The 18,449-nt window shown below is 45.9% G+C and overlaps 1 protein-coding gene across 3 annotated transcripts in view; it reads left to right on the top strand.

Annotated features, from left to right (window-relative positions):
* Positions 1-18,449, top strand: part of KCNMB2 (potassium calcium-activated channel subfamily M regulatory beta subunit 2) — a 160,391-nt gene that overhangs the window by 128,705 nt on the left and 13,237 nt on the right. For all 3 annotated transcript variants that reach the window (XM_026060956.1, XM_026060950.1, XM_026060943.1), the window contains one exon: positions 13,195-13,305. In XM_026060956.1, the coding sequence (XP_025916741.1) occupies positions 13,195-13,305 (111 nt within the window). The remainder of the gene's footprint in view (positions 1-13,194; positions 13,306-18,449) is intronic.

Raw genomic sequence — 18,449 nt, 5'->3', positions numbered from 1 at the left:
GTGCTTCTTGGATGCGGGACAATTGATTCTATCAATCTAGAAACAAAAGGACTATTTGGGGGGCAATTATTCAAGCTCAAATACGCTCAACATATGAAGTGAGTTGATATATCTACATACGAGAAACATTTCCAGTTAAACTTACCTTAGCTGCCTCCTTGGTCACAAGTAAGAAAAAATGGTGCTCTTTTTTAGAGCACCTTTATAACGAGTTATACACCAGCTGTATCCCACAGGAGGTGGCAATCACAGAATCACAGAGTGGCTGAGGTTGGAAGGGACCTCTGGAGACCGTCTAAGTCCAACCCCCCTGCTCAAGCAGGGTCACCTAGAGCACATTGCACAGGATTGCATGCAGGCGCGTTTTGAATATCTCCAGAGAAGGAGACTCCACCACCTCTCTGGGCAACCTGTTCCAGTGCTCTGTCACCCTCACTGTGAAAAAGTTTTTTCTCATGTTCAGATGGAAGTGTCTGTGTTTCAGTTTGTGCCCATTGCCTCGCGTCCTGTCGCTCGGCACCACTGAAAAGAGTCTGGTCCCATCCTCTCGACACCCTCCCTTCAGATACTTGTACACGTTGATAAGATCTCCTCTCAGCCTTCTCTTCTCCAGGCTAAACAGGCCCAGCTCTCTCAGCCTTTCCTCATAAGAGAGATGCTCCAGTCCCCTAATCATCTTAGTAGCCATATGCTGGACTCTCTCCAGTAGTTCCATGTCAGATGGCCTTCAAGATTTCAAGGTCAATGAGAAAACACAATTTCTTTGCATTTTGATTTAAATGTAATTCCCATGATTCCTGGGGCTCATGGATACTTAAGAGGGACATACGCAGGAAGAGAAGTTTTCATAAAAACATCAGAAAGAGGAAAAATTAAGAAGCAATTGTTAAACTCCCATGAAAAGCAGAGAATACAGGCATAGCTCATGTGTCCTGAATTTCAATAACTATTTCCTTGTTTCATCAATGGCACCAACCAAATCGCCAATTCACAAAAAATTCAAAATTCATCAATTTACAGTAACTTAGTAAAGGCCTTTTGTTGCTGGAGAGAAGATAGGTAAAGGCTGGCCAAAAGATGGAGACCTTATAGAAAAAGTTGAAGATTAAGAAGATAAGGTAGTGCGGGGTTAATCTGGTGATAATTATCTGAAGAAATCCCATTTGCATGGTGTTCAAGGGTAGGGACAAGCTCTTACTCTCTAGGCAGACCTCTAGTGTGTCCTGACGCATTAGACGCACGTTTTGGCAGCAGGAAGCTGGTTTTACTTTCACGTGTAACATTTGGCATGTTAGGACAGTTAATTTTTTGCATTGATCCTGATAGCTCCTGTCATTCAGCGACGGCTGGGTGGCAGCTGGCCTAGGAAAGGCCGGTGGTTAGCAAGCTGTTCCCATCCGTGCTCACTCACTCCGCCCGAAGGGCTGCGGGATACTCGGATCAGCTCATCCAGCAGACACAGACACCAGATATCCATCACTGGAGGCAGCGTGAGTCAGCGGGAATAATGAGTGCCGTAAAGCCCTTCAAACGTGCCAAGCCTCAGGCATCGGTGGTACAACCCTGCCACCCAGAACAAGCCAGCAGAGTACTGAGACAATCACATCCAGCAAGGTGCCATATGGCTCTCCAACTTGGAAGTGTCCCCCAAGACAGGGAAGGGACATTCACCTGAGCCTCACTCCCGGATCATGAGCACTTTTGCACCTGCAGCGGATTAACTGCTTCCTGCTTTGTGAATTCCTCCATATTTCAAGGAGAGGCAGTGGCAAATGCCAGTCTAGCCAGCTCACCTTGAGTGTGTGAAAGAGGAGGGCGCACTGAGCTGGCCTTTCATGGAGAAAAACTAGAGCTTTTTCCCTGATCAAGGGTCCAATACGTGTATTTTGGGGACACCATCATTGCACAAGAAGTCACGTGAGAGAGTGCTTAGGAAGCCAGACGCTCCGCCAAAGAAGAGAGAGGTCTGGCTCTCTGGGTTTAGAACTGGAACTGATTGGTGTCCTCACTCAAGAGCGAGCTTTTTAAGTACATTGTGTATTATTTGCTACCATCTCCCTGTATCTCTTTTTGTAATTACTACAGGCAACAGTGCAATATTTTCAGTGAGCAAATAGCAACCAGTAAGTTCTTGCTGCAAGCTGTCTGTGCATCTTCATATAGTGGAAGTAGCAATGATGTAGATAACTGGATACTACATGCATAGCTACCGAGCAGTTATTAGTGCAGTTAAATATTCTGCTCCATTCTGTACCGGAGCAAACCAGGAGGCAGACTTCTCTCTTCAGATTTGCTGGACTATAGACTGGCAGAGAATTCCCTTGCTCAAGCTAGCCTAGCCTTGAAAAACAAAGGGCTAATGAATTCCCAAATGTCGTTGACAGCAAGATTAGTAGTGGTATTGTTCTGATAACACACTGCACCAAATTCATTGCTGTTCCATCGTTTCTGCAGGATACTTGATTTTAGCATGGGATCTGGGAAGTCAGAATTTGACCAAAATGACCAGTGTTTCTGCCACCCACTATTCCCCCACTGCCAAAATGACCTCTGTTCCTGAGGCCCAGGCTCTGTCCCCTTCTCCCTGATGACAGTTGCAGGGGCCGTGCAAGATTATATGGAAAAATACATCAACATGGCACAATCTTTCTGTTCGTATCCACTGAGGACCTGGCTGAGGACCTCCATAATTACCCAGCCCCTACATCACTGAAGTGCTGGCAAAATCTGCCAAGAACGTGAGCTGTTATCACCAATGCCACACGCTCTCCAACAAAACCGTACTCCCCTTGCATGGTACTGTACATCCAGTGACAGATATTCCCAGGCAATAAGTGTGTTAACGACTTTGTGCTAGTCAACACGTTGGCCGGCAGCAATCATACAGAGCACCCACATTGGGAGGCTTCTTTTTTCTTCCACTGCAGCTGCCCAGCTCTAAGAGGCTCTGGCAGAGCCTTGCGGTTCCCCCCAGCAGCGAGGCAGAGAGGTGGGGAGCGGGACACCTGAGTGGGACACTCAGGGAGAGGCACCTGAGTATCTTCGGAGTTTGCTCTCTGCCTTTGCCATCAAAAGCCTGACCGCTGGGCAGCGACGTGATCAGGTAAAACCGTCTGTGCAGGAGCAGCTGTTCAGTGCCAGACCTCTCAATGACTTTGCTAGAAAGGCATTCGTGCTGGCCATTTTGCTCTTGAATTTCTGCACCTAGATGTGTATCTTCCAGGAGCTACTACAGAATAACTTTCCACAAACGGACCAGCAACGGCAAATCTATTTCTGAATCCTAATAATTTCTACGTGTTGCTACTGCACACTGTTTTGCTACCACCAGTTCCTTAAGGCAGTTTTGCCCAGCACTATTTAAAAGGAAAATATTCACTATGGCCTGAGGGAAATGGAGCATGGAAGTCCCGTTATCACTGACAGAAGTTTTGCTTCTAATTCCCCATCTGCTCTTCTGAATGTTAACCTCCAGTACTGGCATATAAGCTTAAATGATAAATAGGAATTCCAAATAGAAGGCAACAAATTATTAGTCAGCTAGGCTGGTGGTGTCTGCAGAAATGTGATGTGGGCACTCATATTTCAAGAGAGGGAAATTATATGAGAAAATAATGCCAAAGTTATGTTGATGGAGGGAAAATGCTAGCACAGAGTTGTACACTATAAAGGGTCAAAAACAGATTTATCTTTTTTTGATCTTTAATCCATGTGAGATTCTGCACAGCTCCTCTTTCCTATTCTTATTGTTTTTCACGTTTAGCAGCCAAATAAAATAGCACACAAGGCAAGAAATCTGAGAAGAGAGTAATAATGTGATGCATAGTGTTAACTCTCTGGTTTTGGAAAAATCCATTTATCTTGGTTAAATGAAAGCTTAGCCCAAGTACTAACCCAAGTAATCATGATTAGGGAGAGAAAAAGACATTCACCTCCTTAGAAACTCAATACTCTTCAACAGTAATAGCACTGCAGTGACATTGTTCGAAACTGGACACTTGCTGTAATTAATATAGATTATTGCCATATGAGGAAAGGAGGCATCTGTGCTGCTTCTACCATTGTTTGCATTTCTAGACCAGGTATGAGACCAAAATACGTTGGGTTTATGTTTTGTGGACATGACCCTTTCACTGTTTGGAGCAATCTGCTGCCCTGAGAGGACTGCAGAGATTTTGTTCTCTTTGTTGTTTCAAAACTGTACAGAGGGCATTGCATATTGCTTTTTCTAATGGAGACTTGGTTTTTGTTCTTTCTCATTATCTCTTTTCCTGACTTTCAAGTAAAATTGGTTTTGTGCTAAAAAAATGTATTACAAGAACACATCTATGCAGACCCTAGGTGCTCAAGCTATTGGGTTCCGAAGGAGGCTAAATTTGCATCCACACCAGCCAGTGTATCATGCACTGAATCCATCCACAAAGGAGGTGACTTAGTGCTGACACCAATTTTTGATCTAATGGACTGGTGTAGCACTGTACTAGGCCCAGCTCCTCAGCCTTTCCTCAATAGTCATTCGACTCCACCAGATTTCCCACCCAATTCATCCAACCATTTCTGTAGATTTTGTGACTACTGTTCTGCAATATGCAGGCTTTCCTTCCCTCTCTTGTGTGTGCACATGATTATTATCTTTTAGGTTGTATTCCCTGTCTTTCTAATCCTCTTCTTTATTATAACCCATTTCATTTCTAACTTTCTCCCAGTCCTGTTCATCAGGCTGGATTTGATCTGTGCTTTAACTGTACCTGAATCCATCAGAAATGCTTTCTTCTTCTTACCCTGGAAATTGTTCTCTGGGGCATGCATCTTCCTTAAAGTAATCAGGATTTTGCAGTATTCTGATGAGGCAGGAGACTCTTACCAATAGGCAAGGCAAATGGGGAGCTGTAGAGAGCACATGCAAGAGTTCAGTGCTAGACAGAGATGTAACAATTTTATCTATAACTTAGACTCAATAAATAGGCAGCTGCTTCTATGGAATTGCAAGAGAAAAAATCAGGACACTCATTCAGGTCCGTGGAAATTACATGAAATTTATGTGTAAAAAATATATTTCCAGTGCTTTTCTATAACTTTAGGACACAAAATTGTTTTGTGAATTTGATGCAACAGCTGATCATATCCAAAGTGCCACAGATAATTAGTCTGTATCATGAAAGGATAAGGAAGCACCAAGGAGTATGCAGCAAAATTTAATCTTGTGTAATAAGACAAAGGGGAAAGATTCTCATGAGATCTGAGCTGGATGTTCGGTGGGTAGAGGAGGTGCAGCAGCCATGTGGCAGAAGACTTGAGCTCAGGCTCCTCCTGTTCCTCTCACCTGGTGATCTCAGAGCATTTACTGATCTCTGTTAGCTGTTTCTTTCATCTCTCAGCATGTTTGATATAACATATTTCTTTGACAGCCAAGGAAACTGAGGCAGCACAAAGTCAAACAACTTGCCTGAATTGCCCAGACACTCTGTGGCAAGGCTTCCTGTTCTCTGGCCACTGTTTTTGATCAGATTTCTTCCTAATTTACCTACGCAAAGTCAGTGCGAAAGTGGTTGTGTGTATTTGTAAAGTAGCCTTACACCGACACCTAAAGGAGGAAATCAACCTGCTTACCAGGGGGCAGTGTGATTTGATGGACCTGAGCAACGATCTGAGCAAAGGGAAGAATGGTCTGAAGAGCCTGTATAAATCGTCTCCTTTATCTGTGCCTCAGTTTGACACCTGCACTTTTGCAGTAATAACAGACATCCCTGAATAAAGGTCTTCAGTAAGATGTGACATGTGAAACCTAAGTAGCGCTCTAGTATTCATATATATCTGTACATCCGTTAGCAATGCACACATTTGGCCAGCTGCAGATTGCTAGATCCTTGCAAAAATTAACAAGCCACGAACTGCAGACCGCTGTATTTCACTACGCAAAATGAAGTCAAGCAACAGCTAAAACTGGGGAGCGGAGGAGGGAAAGGGGAGACGAGGAGGCAGACCAAAGGCAACACAAGAATTGTATTTATTTTTTAATCCCATCTCTTTTAGTGTCTGTGATGAGCGCTGTAACTAAAGGAATCTAACTGAATTAGAATTTCAATATGTCCTGAGCAGATTGTAGCCATTTCCATTCATGAGCAGCACGTCCCAGCTGTAATTGCCTGCTTGCTTATCCACACAGCTCTTTACAGCTAATCCAAATGCAGACTTGAAAATAAATAATGCCAGAGCATTCACTTCCCACTGGGCAGTAGTTTTAGCATCGCCTCTGCCTTTGCTTTGTTCCAGTTGGTGCTCTCGATGGCATAGGAACCGACTCAAAGGAGATAAAAGATGATTCACCCGCTCAAAGAATTAGGTGAAGAGAGAGGAAGAAAAACCACTCCTGTTGTACCTGCCCTGGCTGTTTGAGCTTTTCCTCTGGGTGCTGCTGTGCAGCTGGTTTATCTCCCTCCCGTGCTCCCCCCTCACCTCTCTCCCCAGCTGTACCTCTCTGTGATCTGCTTCTCCTCCGTCACTTCCCCAAGGGACGTCGGTGCCATCCCCTTCCCACACAGCTCATCACAAATCCTCTCCCTCTGCTCCCACCCTTAAACACAGCCATCATGGTTTTAGCACTGCTTTCCTGAAATGAAACACTCTATTCAGGGACATTTAAAAGCCAGGTGGGCACAGAGGTGGTCTCCTTTCTGGAAGTGTATAAAACTTAGGCAAGGCTCTGCCTTTGCTCTCTGACATGAGAAACTGTGTGTCTTGGCTTTTCTCCATCCTTCCTGGTTGTAAGGAATGTTGTCCACCATCTTTTAGACTATTTTCATCACTATGTCCCATCTTGGATAATTATACCTCTGCTTCTGAAGAAATGGATTTGGAGCACTCACTTTGAAAGATAGCTTTGCCACAGACTTCCTGGGAGACTTTGGCCAAGTCGCTCAGCACCCTCTGTGCCTCTGTTTATCATCTGTAAAAAGACAGTGCCAACACTCTGTTGCTTTAAGTTTGGCATGTAAATACCGGGGCTCTGAGGTGGCAGCGGTGCAGGGACACCCGAATACATAAGGGGAACCAGTCGTCTGTAGAGTCAGATGACACTTCACTCCAGCATATTCACAGGTGTCCAGCTCCTACTCTGCAACCAATTATTTTTAGAAATTGTCTTCTTAGTGTCCAGAAGAAACTGAGCTTTCCCTAAGATCTGGTGAAGCGCGTACCCACAGAAGTGTGGCTGGGGAGAAGGTTGTTCCCTCTCCCAAGGAGACCGACTTCAGTGCAGAGCTCAAGCTGGAAACATCTCCCAGCCCCTAGAAGCGGAGGAGCAATGCTGCAGTGAACATCCACTCCATTTCTCTTCCCTCACGCTCGCTCTCTCTGTTCCTCATTGGGTTTAGCATGGCATGATGGTGTGAGGCAGACCACGTTTACTATCACCCATTTGCTCTTAGCCAGCCAATCTGGTCCAAGGCTGTATAGCTTTTTTGGTGCAGTGCAGTGCCTAAGGTAATATATCCCTCAGCAATTACAGAGATGTATGCTAAGCTTTAAAGGAGCCTAGCCTCACGCTAGGTAGCATAGCACTTTCATTGCCTTCGTTCTCACCACCAGCATCTTTCCTTATCCGTGTAAGGGTACAGGGTCTTTGGCAGAGCAGGTCTCCCCATAAACCTCTCCCAGCCAGACTGACTTGGAATGTGTTGCAGTGGGGTGACCCGATGCCTGCCACTGCTGCACCCCTCTCAAAGCTGGCCCTTTTAACAAGCAGCCTGTGCCCTTCTCTGAACCCAGAGAGCAGTTGAGATGATGAATATAGTGCTTGTCCAACATGTCAGTTGCTGCATAAATTCAAGTTCATTTACAACTGACAAAGCACAGAAAGCTAAAAATGTCTGCAGAGTCCTGACAGGCAGAGGGGACAATTATCCCCAGCTGTTCCTCAGGAACGCTGATCCCCAGCGACTGCAACGTGCCAAGAGAGCCATTGCCTCGTGCTCGGTCTGCACACTCACCAGCACCAAAATGTGATGATGGTAAAAAAGGGCTGGCTCTTCTTTAGATGTTCTGATACGTGAAGCTGGCCTTCTTCAACTCAAAACCTAGGTGGAGAGCTCGGCTCTGAGCTCTGGGGAGATTTAGAAGGGCCAAAAATAGAAGTGAATTCATTAACGCAACATCATTAGCCATTAGTCTTCCAAAACTCTTGTCAGTATGTTAACACCAGTTCCCCATTGTCCAGTTTTTCCTTGCCATAATGAAGAACCCCAATTTCAAGGTCATCTGTCGGTTGGATTAGTCGGTTAGTATAGCTGGAGCTCCTGAGATACTCCAAAGAGAACAGTTATTTATGTTGCTCCCTGTCCCACACTGTGCCTATTAGCTTGCATTACAGCAAGGTCCGGTCATGAGGCAGAAATACACCATCTGATATTGCCATTGCTGCTTCACGATTTAGTGTTGCTGCTGCCAGGGCATTAAATGTTCCCTAAGTGGTAGCTGTCTTCCACTAATGCAGATGCATTTCTTTTATGAGTTAGTTTATTGCTCTTCTTAGTCCATGCTGGCTGTTCTTCTGTTTCCCAGCACCCCTGATTAGCAGTGGTACTTATTTACTGTTATGGCCACAGACAAGTAGAATTAGGGCAAGCAGATACTGTGCTCAGATGGAGACCTGCAGAGAAAACAGGTATTTTGACAATTCAGGAAACACTGTTCTCTGAATTGTGTCAGAAGAGGGGAATTGACAGTTAGGTACTCACCTGGTTTTTCTTTTGCAACTTCAGGGCACTGCTAGTTAGCGAGATCCACCCTAGTTCATGCATGTGGGGACTTTTGCGTCACACCAGACCTTCTTTCACCCAGCCAGAGCCCAGCCGCATGGTCAGCACAGTGGGTCTCACTCAGATATCCCAGGCAGGCACTTGCTCAGTTCTCCCCCTTCAGCTGGGTCTCTCCTCACCCTGCCCCTGCTGCAGCTCTGCTTAATCTGCCCTTTTGCGTTTCATTGAGAGCACCATGTCCATCGGCTGCTCTGATCCCTGAGCCCTTGCACAGACCAAACTGCCATGGACCATACCTGGGAGACCATACCGCAGATGTCACAGGTTCTGCATTTAGTCCTGGTACCTTCTCTTACATTCCTTGAATACTAGGACTAGAAAACTCCTGAATCAAGCAGGCAGCATCCTAATTAACTCTTCCACTCTGCCTGGTAAACTCTTCCATGTAACATTAATGCTAGACTACCTGATAGTCAGGCTACACTTTACAGAAGAAGTTCACCAGGCCATTTTATCTATACTCCCATCCTTCATCATACTATACTTCTCCCTGTTCTATAGCTCAGCAAAGCCATGGGAAAACACAGAACCATCAGACGTGACAGTGGATAAGACTTATCGGGGCATGAAGTCTAGCTGCCTGTTTTAGGAAATTCACCTCAGACTGTACCATCTTCTCCCCACGTGCTGCCTTTGATGCCTGGTTTCTGTCTCTTCCTTTTTTTCACCAGCAATGGTGGCTAGGCCCATCCTAAAAGCAGGCTATCCGGCCATGAAAGAAACTCAAAAATCTCACATCACTCAACAGCAGCCGTCCTGCTGTATCCACCAGGTGGATGGTAACCTGCCCTATAGGACTATTCCCTCCAGGCTTCTAATAGTCAAAAAACAGCTTGAAGCACTTTTTCCAAATTGTTTTTAGCACGTATTATTGTGACTTCAGGTACTCGTTCTGTTCAAACAATAGCACAATCCACTTTTACTTTAAACCCTAGGCTGACATCCTGTGGTGTAATAAGTTTCACACCCTTATTACTTGTTGCATAAGCAAAGTAGTTTGTCAGAAGCTGACTCAGAGAGGCATTGGGTTAAAAAGTAGTACTACTACTTGTTTTCAAAAAAGAGACGGGACATGGAGGGAGAGTGGTTCACAGCCGTGCCTTAACTCCAGGTAAGAGAAAGGCACCACAGTTTGCTAACTAACCTCCTAAAGCAACACACCGTCATGCAGGTTGTAACTGTTCTGCACTAAGAGTCCTCCTGAAAGGCCTTCAGAGAAGGGTCTTGGGAAGTTCATATCACCGCTCTTCTGCGAAAGGCCTTTAGCTTACAGCTACCCCCCACACCTAAAGGAAACAGGGACTTGAGTCATTTACATCTGACCCCTGGGATGGCTGCTGTGATGTCACCAGTGTTACAATTTTACACAAGATTAGGTGTGTAATTGTGTGTTAAAAAGTGACGGTTAGCTTGGATTGCCCAGCTAATGAAGCAGGCAGTATTAATGATATCACATACGGACTGCTCCATGGCACTGGCGCTATAAGAGAGTCTGACATCGCTCTAACTGCGAGGGGAAGAAAGACACCCCTTTTCCTCCTCTTGCGTCCCCTCGCTGGGGCAGACACCTCTCCAGCCCAGGTGCTGCCCCTCCAGTGCTTCGGTGATTTGCTCTGGAGCTTGTGACTCTGCCTCCCTGCTCTGGCAGCCCTGCAGACTCAAACAGGCGGCAGAAGCCCCTGATCACTCTAATGCGTGCTCAAGTTTTGCTTAATTAAGAGCAGATTCTCTGATAAAGTTCACCCAAGTCTCCCACAGGCTCTGGGACCATTCAGGCTGTGTCAGCACAGCCACCAGGCTTTGCAGTGGTGCAACTCACCCAACATCTTAAGGGGAGCGGTGGCAAATATATCATTTGATCTTTCAGCAGTAAGAAAGCCTTAGCCTGGCACAGGCCTCACTCTGATGGGGCCCCCAGGCCCTCGGATAGTTGCTCTGAGCCCTTTTGCATTACTTGCTGCAGAAATACCAGCTCGCTCAGTGCTGGCTTGGGGGCCTCTGTTTTAGTCCTGTCTGGGGTAGTGTGGTCACAGTCTTACCTACTAGAGTGAAGATTAGTCCCAAGGTCCTGTAACCCAAATTCCTGGCACTGATCACTGTAAAAACACTTCTTAGTAGGTAGCTACATTGATTAGATCCTGGCAACAGCTCTTCCAATTTCTAAACTATAGCTATTTCAGGGAAGAAATGCCTCTTGTTATTGTTATTTCCCAATACTCAAGCACAGTGTTTGTAAGGCAAGAAAAGCCTCCGCCATGGCATTCAGAGCTGCAGTGATGTCCATCGAGTGGGGGAAAGGGACAGGGGAGGTTTCCCTCTTTCTGCCTCCCTTCTTTTTGGCAGCTTCAAAAAGAGCCCCTTTCTCATCTAATTTGCTGCCCATGAATGCAGCACAAATGCTTTGCCGGATATTCTTATCTGTCACTTCAAGTAAGGCCCCTACCTGCGAGCCCCGGTCCCAGTTCGGCTGGGCAGGCGCCGGTGCTCAGCTTGGCACCGAGCACCAAGCAGCCTGCCGAACGGGCATGGGCACGTCCCCGGCGTCTGCAGCAGCCCTGTGCATCTCGCACAACACCCGCAGCCTCCGCAGGGGAGAAGTTGGTGTTGGCGTTCAGAGAGAAGCACAGCTCGTACCCCCTGTCCTGCAAAGCGGGGTGCAATGGCTCGGGGTGCAGACTTGGGCAGGGACTGAGATATGTAACCCGCTGCGGGGCTCTGAGCTGACTCCAGAGGGAGAGCCCAGTCCCTTGGTGCCCATCAGCCTGGCTGTGGACGGGTTTTGGCTCCAATCCATGTCAGTTTTTCTCTGCAGCTGCCTCAACTGGATTTATTCTCCCAGGTTCACCACTGTGCAAATATTGAAATTAGCCCTTTGCATGTTTATGTAGATAGTGACTTTACAGACTTTTTCAGGCAAAGAGCACTGAGGACTTCATGCCTTCTCCGTCTCTGCTGACAACATCAACAGCTAGGTTCATTTTTCTGTGAGCTAAAGAATGGCACCAATGTATGAAAAACTTCCACATTAAAGCATTTAGTATCTGGAATATTGCAGAAAGTCTTTCTCTGAGTGCAGTAAAAGCACAAAGCACTGTGCAGTGAAATAGTACGAAATACGACCTCACCAAGAAGGGCTCAGTTCAAGATCAAGATTATAACTAAGCCTCACGAAAACCAGGAGCAGACCAGGAGGAGCTACTAGGGGAGCTGTGGCCCTGCACTAACACTGTCCAATACAGCCTATGCTTCAGGCCTGGCAATGAAGTTGCCACCTGGAAAGATGGCTGTTCAAAATCAGTTGGTCTAGGGTAACCAAATCCGCTAGGAGCAATATAGAGAGAGTGAATCTGCTTTGAATCAGAGCAAGAGAGCAGCTGACTTCCTGAGGTTCTTTCAACCCTGTATTTCTGATTCTGTGAGATCTAATTGAAGTAAAAGATCCAAATTCAGTCCTTAAAATGAAACTCCTTAAACTTTTCCCTTCTTTGGAAGAGGGCCCTGAAGGCCCAAGAGGAGAATGCTGCAGAGCTGATGCCCCACGTGAAACAAGGAACCCCCTGGGCATGAGCCTATTCTAAGAGATTTTAGAAGAATCACAGGTTAGGACTTCTCATGGAAGGAGAAAGTTTATGCTTGAAAGACACAGAATGGAAGGTGATATTAGGAGCACTACAAGGGCTCTAGGAAGAAACCACAGAAGTGGGAATGGGAAAGGAAGATGAAGAAAGAGTAAATAAGGTGATAGTAGGAGGAAATTCACTGGAGTCCAGTTCAAAAAAATCAAGAAAAACACACTTTGTTTAGCTTCTGAGACAGCTGTAATTGGTCTGGCCAAACAGACCACAGACAGTCATTTCAAAAGTTATTGGACAGCTGTTTCTCTATGTGAAAAAGCATCTCTGAGACATCAGATACATTTCCATAAAACAATGCATTACTCCTCATACTTGTGCCTTATTCAGATAAACACGTTCCTTGAGAGCCTCACCTCACTGAGGGCTACTGTACAACCAGTTAACTGTAATGAACATGCAATGACCATTTCCACCCAAAAATACTACCATAAAAATTGGATGTGCCTATTATCTTTTCTTAAATTACCAATAATCTATTGTTGATGGTGCAAATCTTTTGCAGTGCTGAGCGTAGCTAAGCCCAGTTAGCTAGGATCACATTTTATCAGAGTGTCTAAAAAGATCTACCACTCCTTCCCCTCAATCTGTCATTTCCATTATTTTACGTATCACCCTGAGTTAATAAATGGTCCATCTTCAGAGCTCTCTGGGCACGGCCACAGGGGACTTGGCACAATGGACATAAGGTGGTCTGCTGCTGCATTTGAAATGGGCAGTGACAGAGATTATCCCTCTTCCCCCAGGTCCTTCCATCGTCCCACTGCAGCGAGCAAACCCAACACTGGGCAACCCTCTAAGATGTTTATCTGGACCAGTGGCCGGAGCTCTACATCTTACAGACATGATGAGAAAAGGTAAATGGCATCGCTGCTGATTGTCTCTTATGGGTTTTAAATTTTGGGGAGTGCGACCTGCAGCTTCTCTTCCCTGGCAGTATTGGGGGAGGGAGAAGGGATGCAAGGGGTGTCCCCCCCTTTCCTCTCACTCCTCCCAGTTATTGCTCCACTGAGAACAGGACCAGCTAATAAATGTCAGGGCTAACATGCCAAGCCAATAAAGAGTGGAAGGACGATGCTAGAGGCATGGCCACAGTCTTCCTTGCCGCCAGGACATCAGCAGCACACAGGGCCCAGCTCTGGGGCTGGCACACATTGTCAAGCACACTAATCCCCAGCCATGAGTGTGCAACCCCAGCCCCAAGCCCAGCAATGGCTTTATGCCCTCTCCAGGCATCCCACTTGCAGGCATGGGCCCATCCTGCAGCCCCCCAACTCTCACCCCTTCAGACAACTCTCAAACACTGTACAACTTTTATGCATCTGGATGATACATCCAACTGCCAGACATGTTTTCTGTTTATTTGCATGTGTGTGTGTGTGTGTGTGAGCGTGCGTGCATTACATTGTACAATAGCTGGTTGATGACAAGCAGCATGAAAGTGAGCTGATTACTGCGAGACTGTCAGCCCACTTAAGTGGTGTTGCTGGAGGGAATAGGCTGAAGGAGACAGAGGAATAATGTGAGTCACTGGATTTCCCAGGGGAGCAAGGAACTACACAGAAGAGGAGGAAAGGGAGGGAGAGGTTTTAAGTCCACAGACAAAGACAGCACTCAGTTGGGAATGAGAGAAGTTAAATATCACTGATGAAAGAACAATTGTCTGTAATGCCCAGATTCATCCTTCCAAAATCTCCCTCCTTTGTAGTGAGATTTGCTGGACAGCTTGTTTTGTCACAACTGGACACATTTCCCTTTCTTTTCTTTTCCTTCCCCCTACTCCCCCGTGCCTCCTCTCCTTCAGTTCCCCTTGCAGTCACTATTAAATGTGATCACAAAAAATCAGACTCCAGTGAAACAAAAACAGAGGTCAATGTATCTACAGTGCCAATTAGCAAAACACACTCCTCAGTCATTCTAATGAGACATTACCGCTGGTATCTGCTAGGGAAAACGTGCTTGTGAGTTCAGGCACTAAAGCTGCCCTCAGGATGCTGAGTTTCTTTGGAGAATTGGCCCATTTGCTGAACTCTTCTGCAAAGGCTACACAGGTGTTCAGCTCTTTTGGTAATCTGATCCCAAACAGATATTTTAAAGAACAAAGGCCAGCTTGGCAGCGGGTTTCCATGGTGTCTCAGTTGGAGTTAGTTATCTAATTGCCTGTTGTACTTCTGAGAGTCCCCTCTTTAATTGAGTTTTCCCCAGGCAAGTGGTCTTCTGTGTTAATACACTGTCATGAACTGGATGGTCCAAGGTTAGATACTTGCAGGATATATCTGCCCACATGTTGAGCTGGCTGGGAGCCATGTGCCCCTGATTATCATGGCCTTAAGCTCATACCATGCCTTTGAACAGGGCTTATTAGCTTGAGCTGAGCACAGTGCTAAACAGGGCTCACTGGCTTCTGGTCAGCTTAAACCCTGGGCAGAGCTAGGGAGCAGTACCTTAGCACTTACACACTGGTCGTGGTAATTTCAGGTGCCTTCTCAAGCAATTGGGTGGGTTTATTTCCCAGGCAATCCTGCAGAACCGTGCAGAAAGCTTGTTCATACCCTGCGAGTGATAAAAAAATGCAGGAGCAAATGGGAGGAATAGAAAATGGAAACAGGATAGTGCTGACGGCAGCCTCAGGACTGCAAAGGAGAGGTGTTAACACAGAGCAAGTGTTGCTGACGGGAGGAACTCATCTGCTAGCAGTTGGCGGTGATTTTAACACATGTAAGGTCACCAACATAATCACTATGTCTAACAGGCAGTGCATTTTAGAGAAATAACTTCCCCTAGATGACCCTTTCCTAGGAATTTTTGTTGTTTAAGCTTCAGACAGGAAGACTGTTAGCTGGGAGAGCAGATTTTTCTCCTAACACACCTCACAGCTGCAGACTTTCAAAGGGTCACACTGGAATAATACCCAGCTCCAGGGAAATGTCACTTGCATGGAGGAATCACCTCCTCTTGTGTGAAAGGTGGTTCATGGCATGTGCTTTTGCAGGACTGAGGCTAAAGCTGTGTATTTCATGGGTTTGTTTTAGACATGTGCTATTTCCCAGCTGCCACTTTTTAGGTTTTGGAAACCTAGTCAAGCCACCTTTCTTCTTCAGCTGTCAGTTATGTTTTTCACAACATTGTAGGCTTGGAAAGCTAAAGCACTGGTTCGGTTTGATTCACTTCAGTCCAATTTGGTGGGGATAAGGGAAGGAATCAAGTGAACTTGTTTTCCCTCACCCAAGGTCTGTTCTTATCGAAAGGAATCCTGCTACAACCATCACTGAGATTTGTATAAGAGCTCTAGAAGTTTTCTTGTTGCCATAGCTCTAATAACAAAAATTGATGCAGCTAAATATACCCTGTAAAGAAAGATATAAGAAATAGGCCTCTGAGCAGAAAAGTCCCTGAACACGGGGAATTCTGCAGGTAATATCCAGGATTTTTTGACCTTTGTATTCAAGGATTCTGATATCAGTAGACAGCTCAGCATAAGGCAATTTGAGTGATATCTGCATAACAACTTGATATCAGAGAACTAAATGTGAATTCAAAGTCACTCAGAATAATTCAAGTGGGCACGTATTCCCACCTGACAATCCCAATGACCATGGAGTGCCAAAGGAGGCAGCGCCTCCCTCAGCTCAACTCCATGGTCCATTCGCAAAGGACAGAATTTGAGGGTGGTGATTTGTGTTTATTTTTTTTTTAAAAAGGTATATGCTTCCAGATACCTGGTTATTATAGATTCCAGGGAGGAAACTAGATTCCTTTTGCAATGTTCCTAGATCCACCCATTTTGGAGTGAAACAAGAACTGTTGTACTGCATCAGAAGAAGCATTACTTTAGCTCCCCCAGTCTATATGACAGTGCTTGATTGTAAATGCTTGGCTTATAGGACCATTCCTAATACATACCCATAAATTCATCATATCCCTGGCATTGCGAAGCTGTCCCACCCCATGCTGGCAGACCACAGAGTGCATAGGATGCATGTGGCAAGCCTCATCCTGCGCAAAACCTAGTGCTAAGAGGTCACATCCCTTGTAATGGTAAAAGAAACAGCTCCTTGCTGCAGCAGACATGAACAGGTTTCTTTATTAAGGCCAGTACTCTCCAAAGAGCACTGTAATTCTCCTTGACTGTCTAATATTCAAGTTGACTAAACATACTCCGGGCTGCCTAATTTCATCACACAGGTTGTCCCTAAACATTCATCCAGAGATCACATAAGGAATTGATGACTCCACTGCAGAGGGATCCCTTCACTGCTGCTACGTAGAGAGAGGCAGAGGGGGGGATCTCTGCTCTGTCCCCACGCAAGGCACAGTCATAGCTGAGATTTCCTCTCTATGCCGCTGTACGGGTAGAGCAGCCAACCCGTATCCTGTGAGCAACCTGGCGAAAGGAACCTGGAGGCATAACAGGGGTGAACTTCAGTTCAGGAAATCATCAGGAGAGCAAAGAGCTTTTGTCCTTGGAGGCTTACTTTCTATTGAACGTCTTTGCACTAGGAGAAGAGGCCTCATGTTCTGACACCTGGAACTTCTATAAAAACAAGCAGTGTCATATTTGGGGAGTGATCATATGTAATCACAATTACTAGGCAGAGTCACTGAGATGAGTAATGTCCAGGATGCAGTGATCTGTATTTATACAAACCGCAGCAGTCAGCTAATTGTGGCTGTGCAGCCCTTGGATCCAAAATCAGCTGGCTAAGCACAGTGCTCTTCCAGCCCAGTGAGCAGAAAGAGGTCCCTTGGCTGTGCCAAAAGTTCACACATATGCGAAATCCCACCCCAGGGAGCGACACACACACACACACAGGCCACCCCTTCATAGACCCACGCTGCAGGTGGCGGGGAAGACGAATGTTCTCCTAAAACGACTTTGCCCCTCCAGCTAAGACGATGCTGAGGCTCTTCTGTTAGCTGTAAAATACTCTACTCAAAGGCGCACATGTGCTGCATCACGTGCCCCAAAGCCAGGGCTCCCTGGGGCAAAACATGAAGACTGATAAGAGCAGAAGCTCCTGGCATCAGCAGAAACAAGCTGCCACCTCCTACAGAGCGGACGCAAGTGGGGAGGAGGAGGGATGGTTACTCAGCCTGTCTCCTGAGACTGCTTCAAGACTGGTGTGTCACGTGTTAGCACGTGCCGACACCACCGCACAGCTTGGCATATGTTATCAGATTGACTTGTTGCAGGGATTCAGGAGGAAAAGCCCTTGACAAAGTGCACCAGACTGCCACTGTTCTGTTGTTTAGGGCTTTTAATAACAAATATCAGCAACAGAGCAACCAAACAACTGCTCCTAGCATGACCCCATAGGCAGAGCTTTATTTAGCTTTATTTACCATGGCCAGCGCACCCGGGAGACCTGCTTGGCACGCAGTCTGTGCACGCTTCTGTTTGTTTGCCAGTCCCTGCTAGACAGATCTACGACATACCCTTCAGTTCATCTCTTTTACCTCTCACTGCACGTTTCTTGGCTCAAGGCCATGTAGGAGGTATTTGTAACCATTCTCAATTAGCTATTTGTTTTTAAATTGTCCATTTGTACCACTTTTACGTTCTAGCTGCTCTGGTGACATTAATGACTGATTGCACTGTGTCTGTTTTATGTCTGCGCGCTGACATAAGTTATGCTATGTGATCGGCTAATGTTCTGGAACTGCATGACAATTTCTGCCTTCCTGCCTGCTTCCATTTGGGAGCAATGCAAATCGTAATAGCAGCTCTCAGAGTTAAATACAGTTTGATAAATAATAATAGAAAACTAACATTAGATTATTATTCTACAACACTTCTTTGAAGGCAACAGAATCCACTAGTTCCCAATATATTCCACTCCCCAACACCAGGGAAAATTTCAGCAGCCTGAATTACCCTTGCATTTGTAACTAGGAAAACATTGACAAGCTTTAAAGGATGATTTTGAAGAGAAACCATGAATACCTAAAGTATATCACAGTAGGTTGAAGAAACTTTAGTGGTTCTTAGGTTTGGGAGACT

This window comes from Apteryx rowi, unplaced genomic scaffold (assembly GCF_003343035.1).
Source record: "Apteryx rowi isolate R43461 unplaced genomic scaffold, aptRow1 scaffold_10, whole genome shotgun sequence".
In the NCBI taxonomy this organism is placed as follows: domain Eukaryota; kingdom Metazoa; phylum Chordata; class Aves; order Apterygiformes; family Apterygidae; genus Apteryx; species Apteryx rowi.
This window is presented reverse-complemented; position numbering and strand designations above follow the sequence as displayed.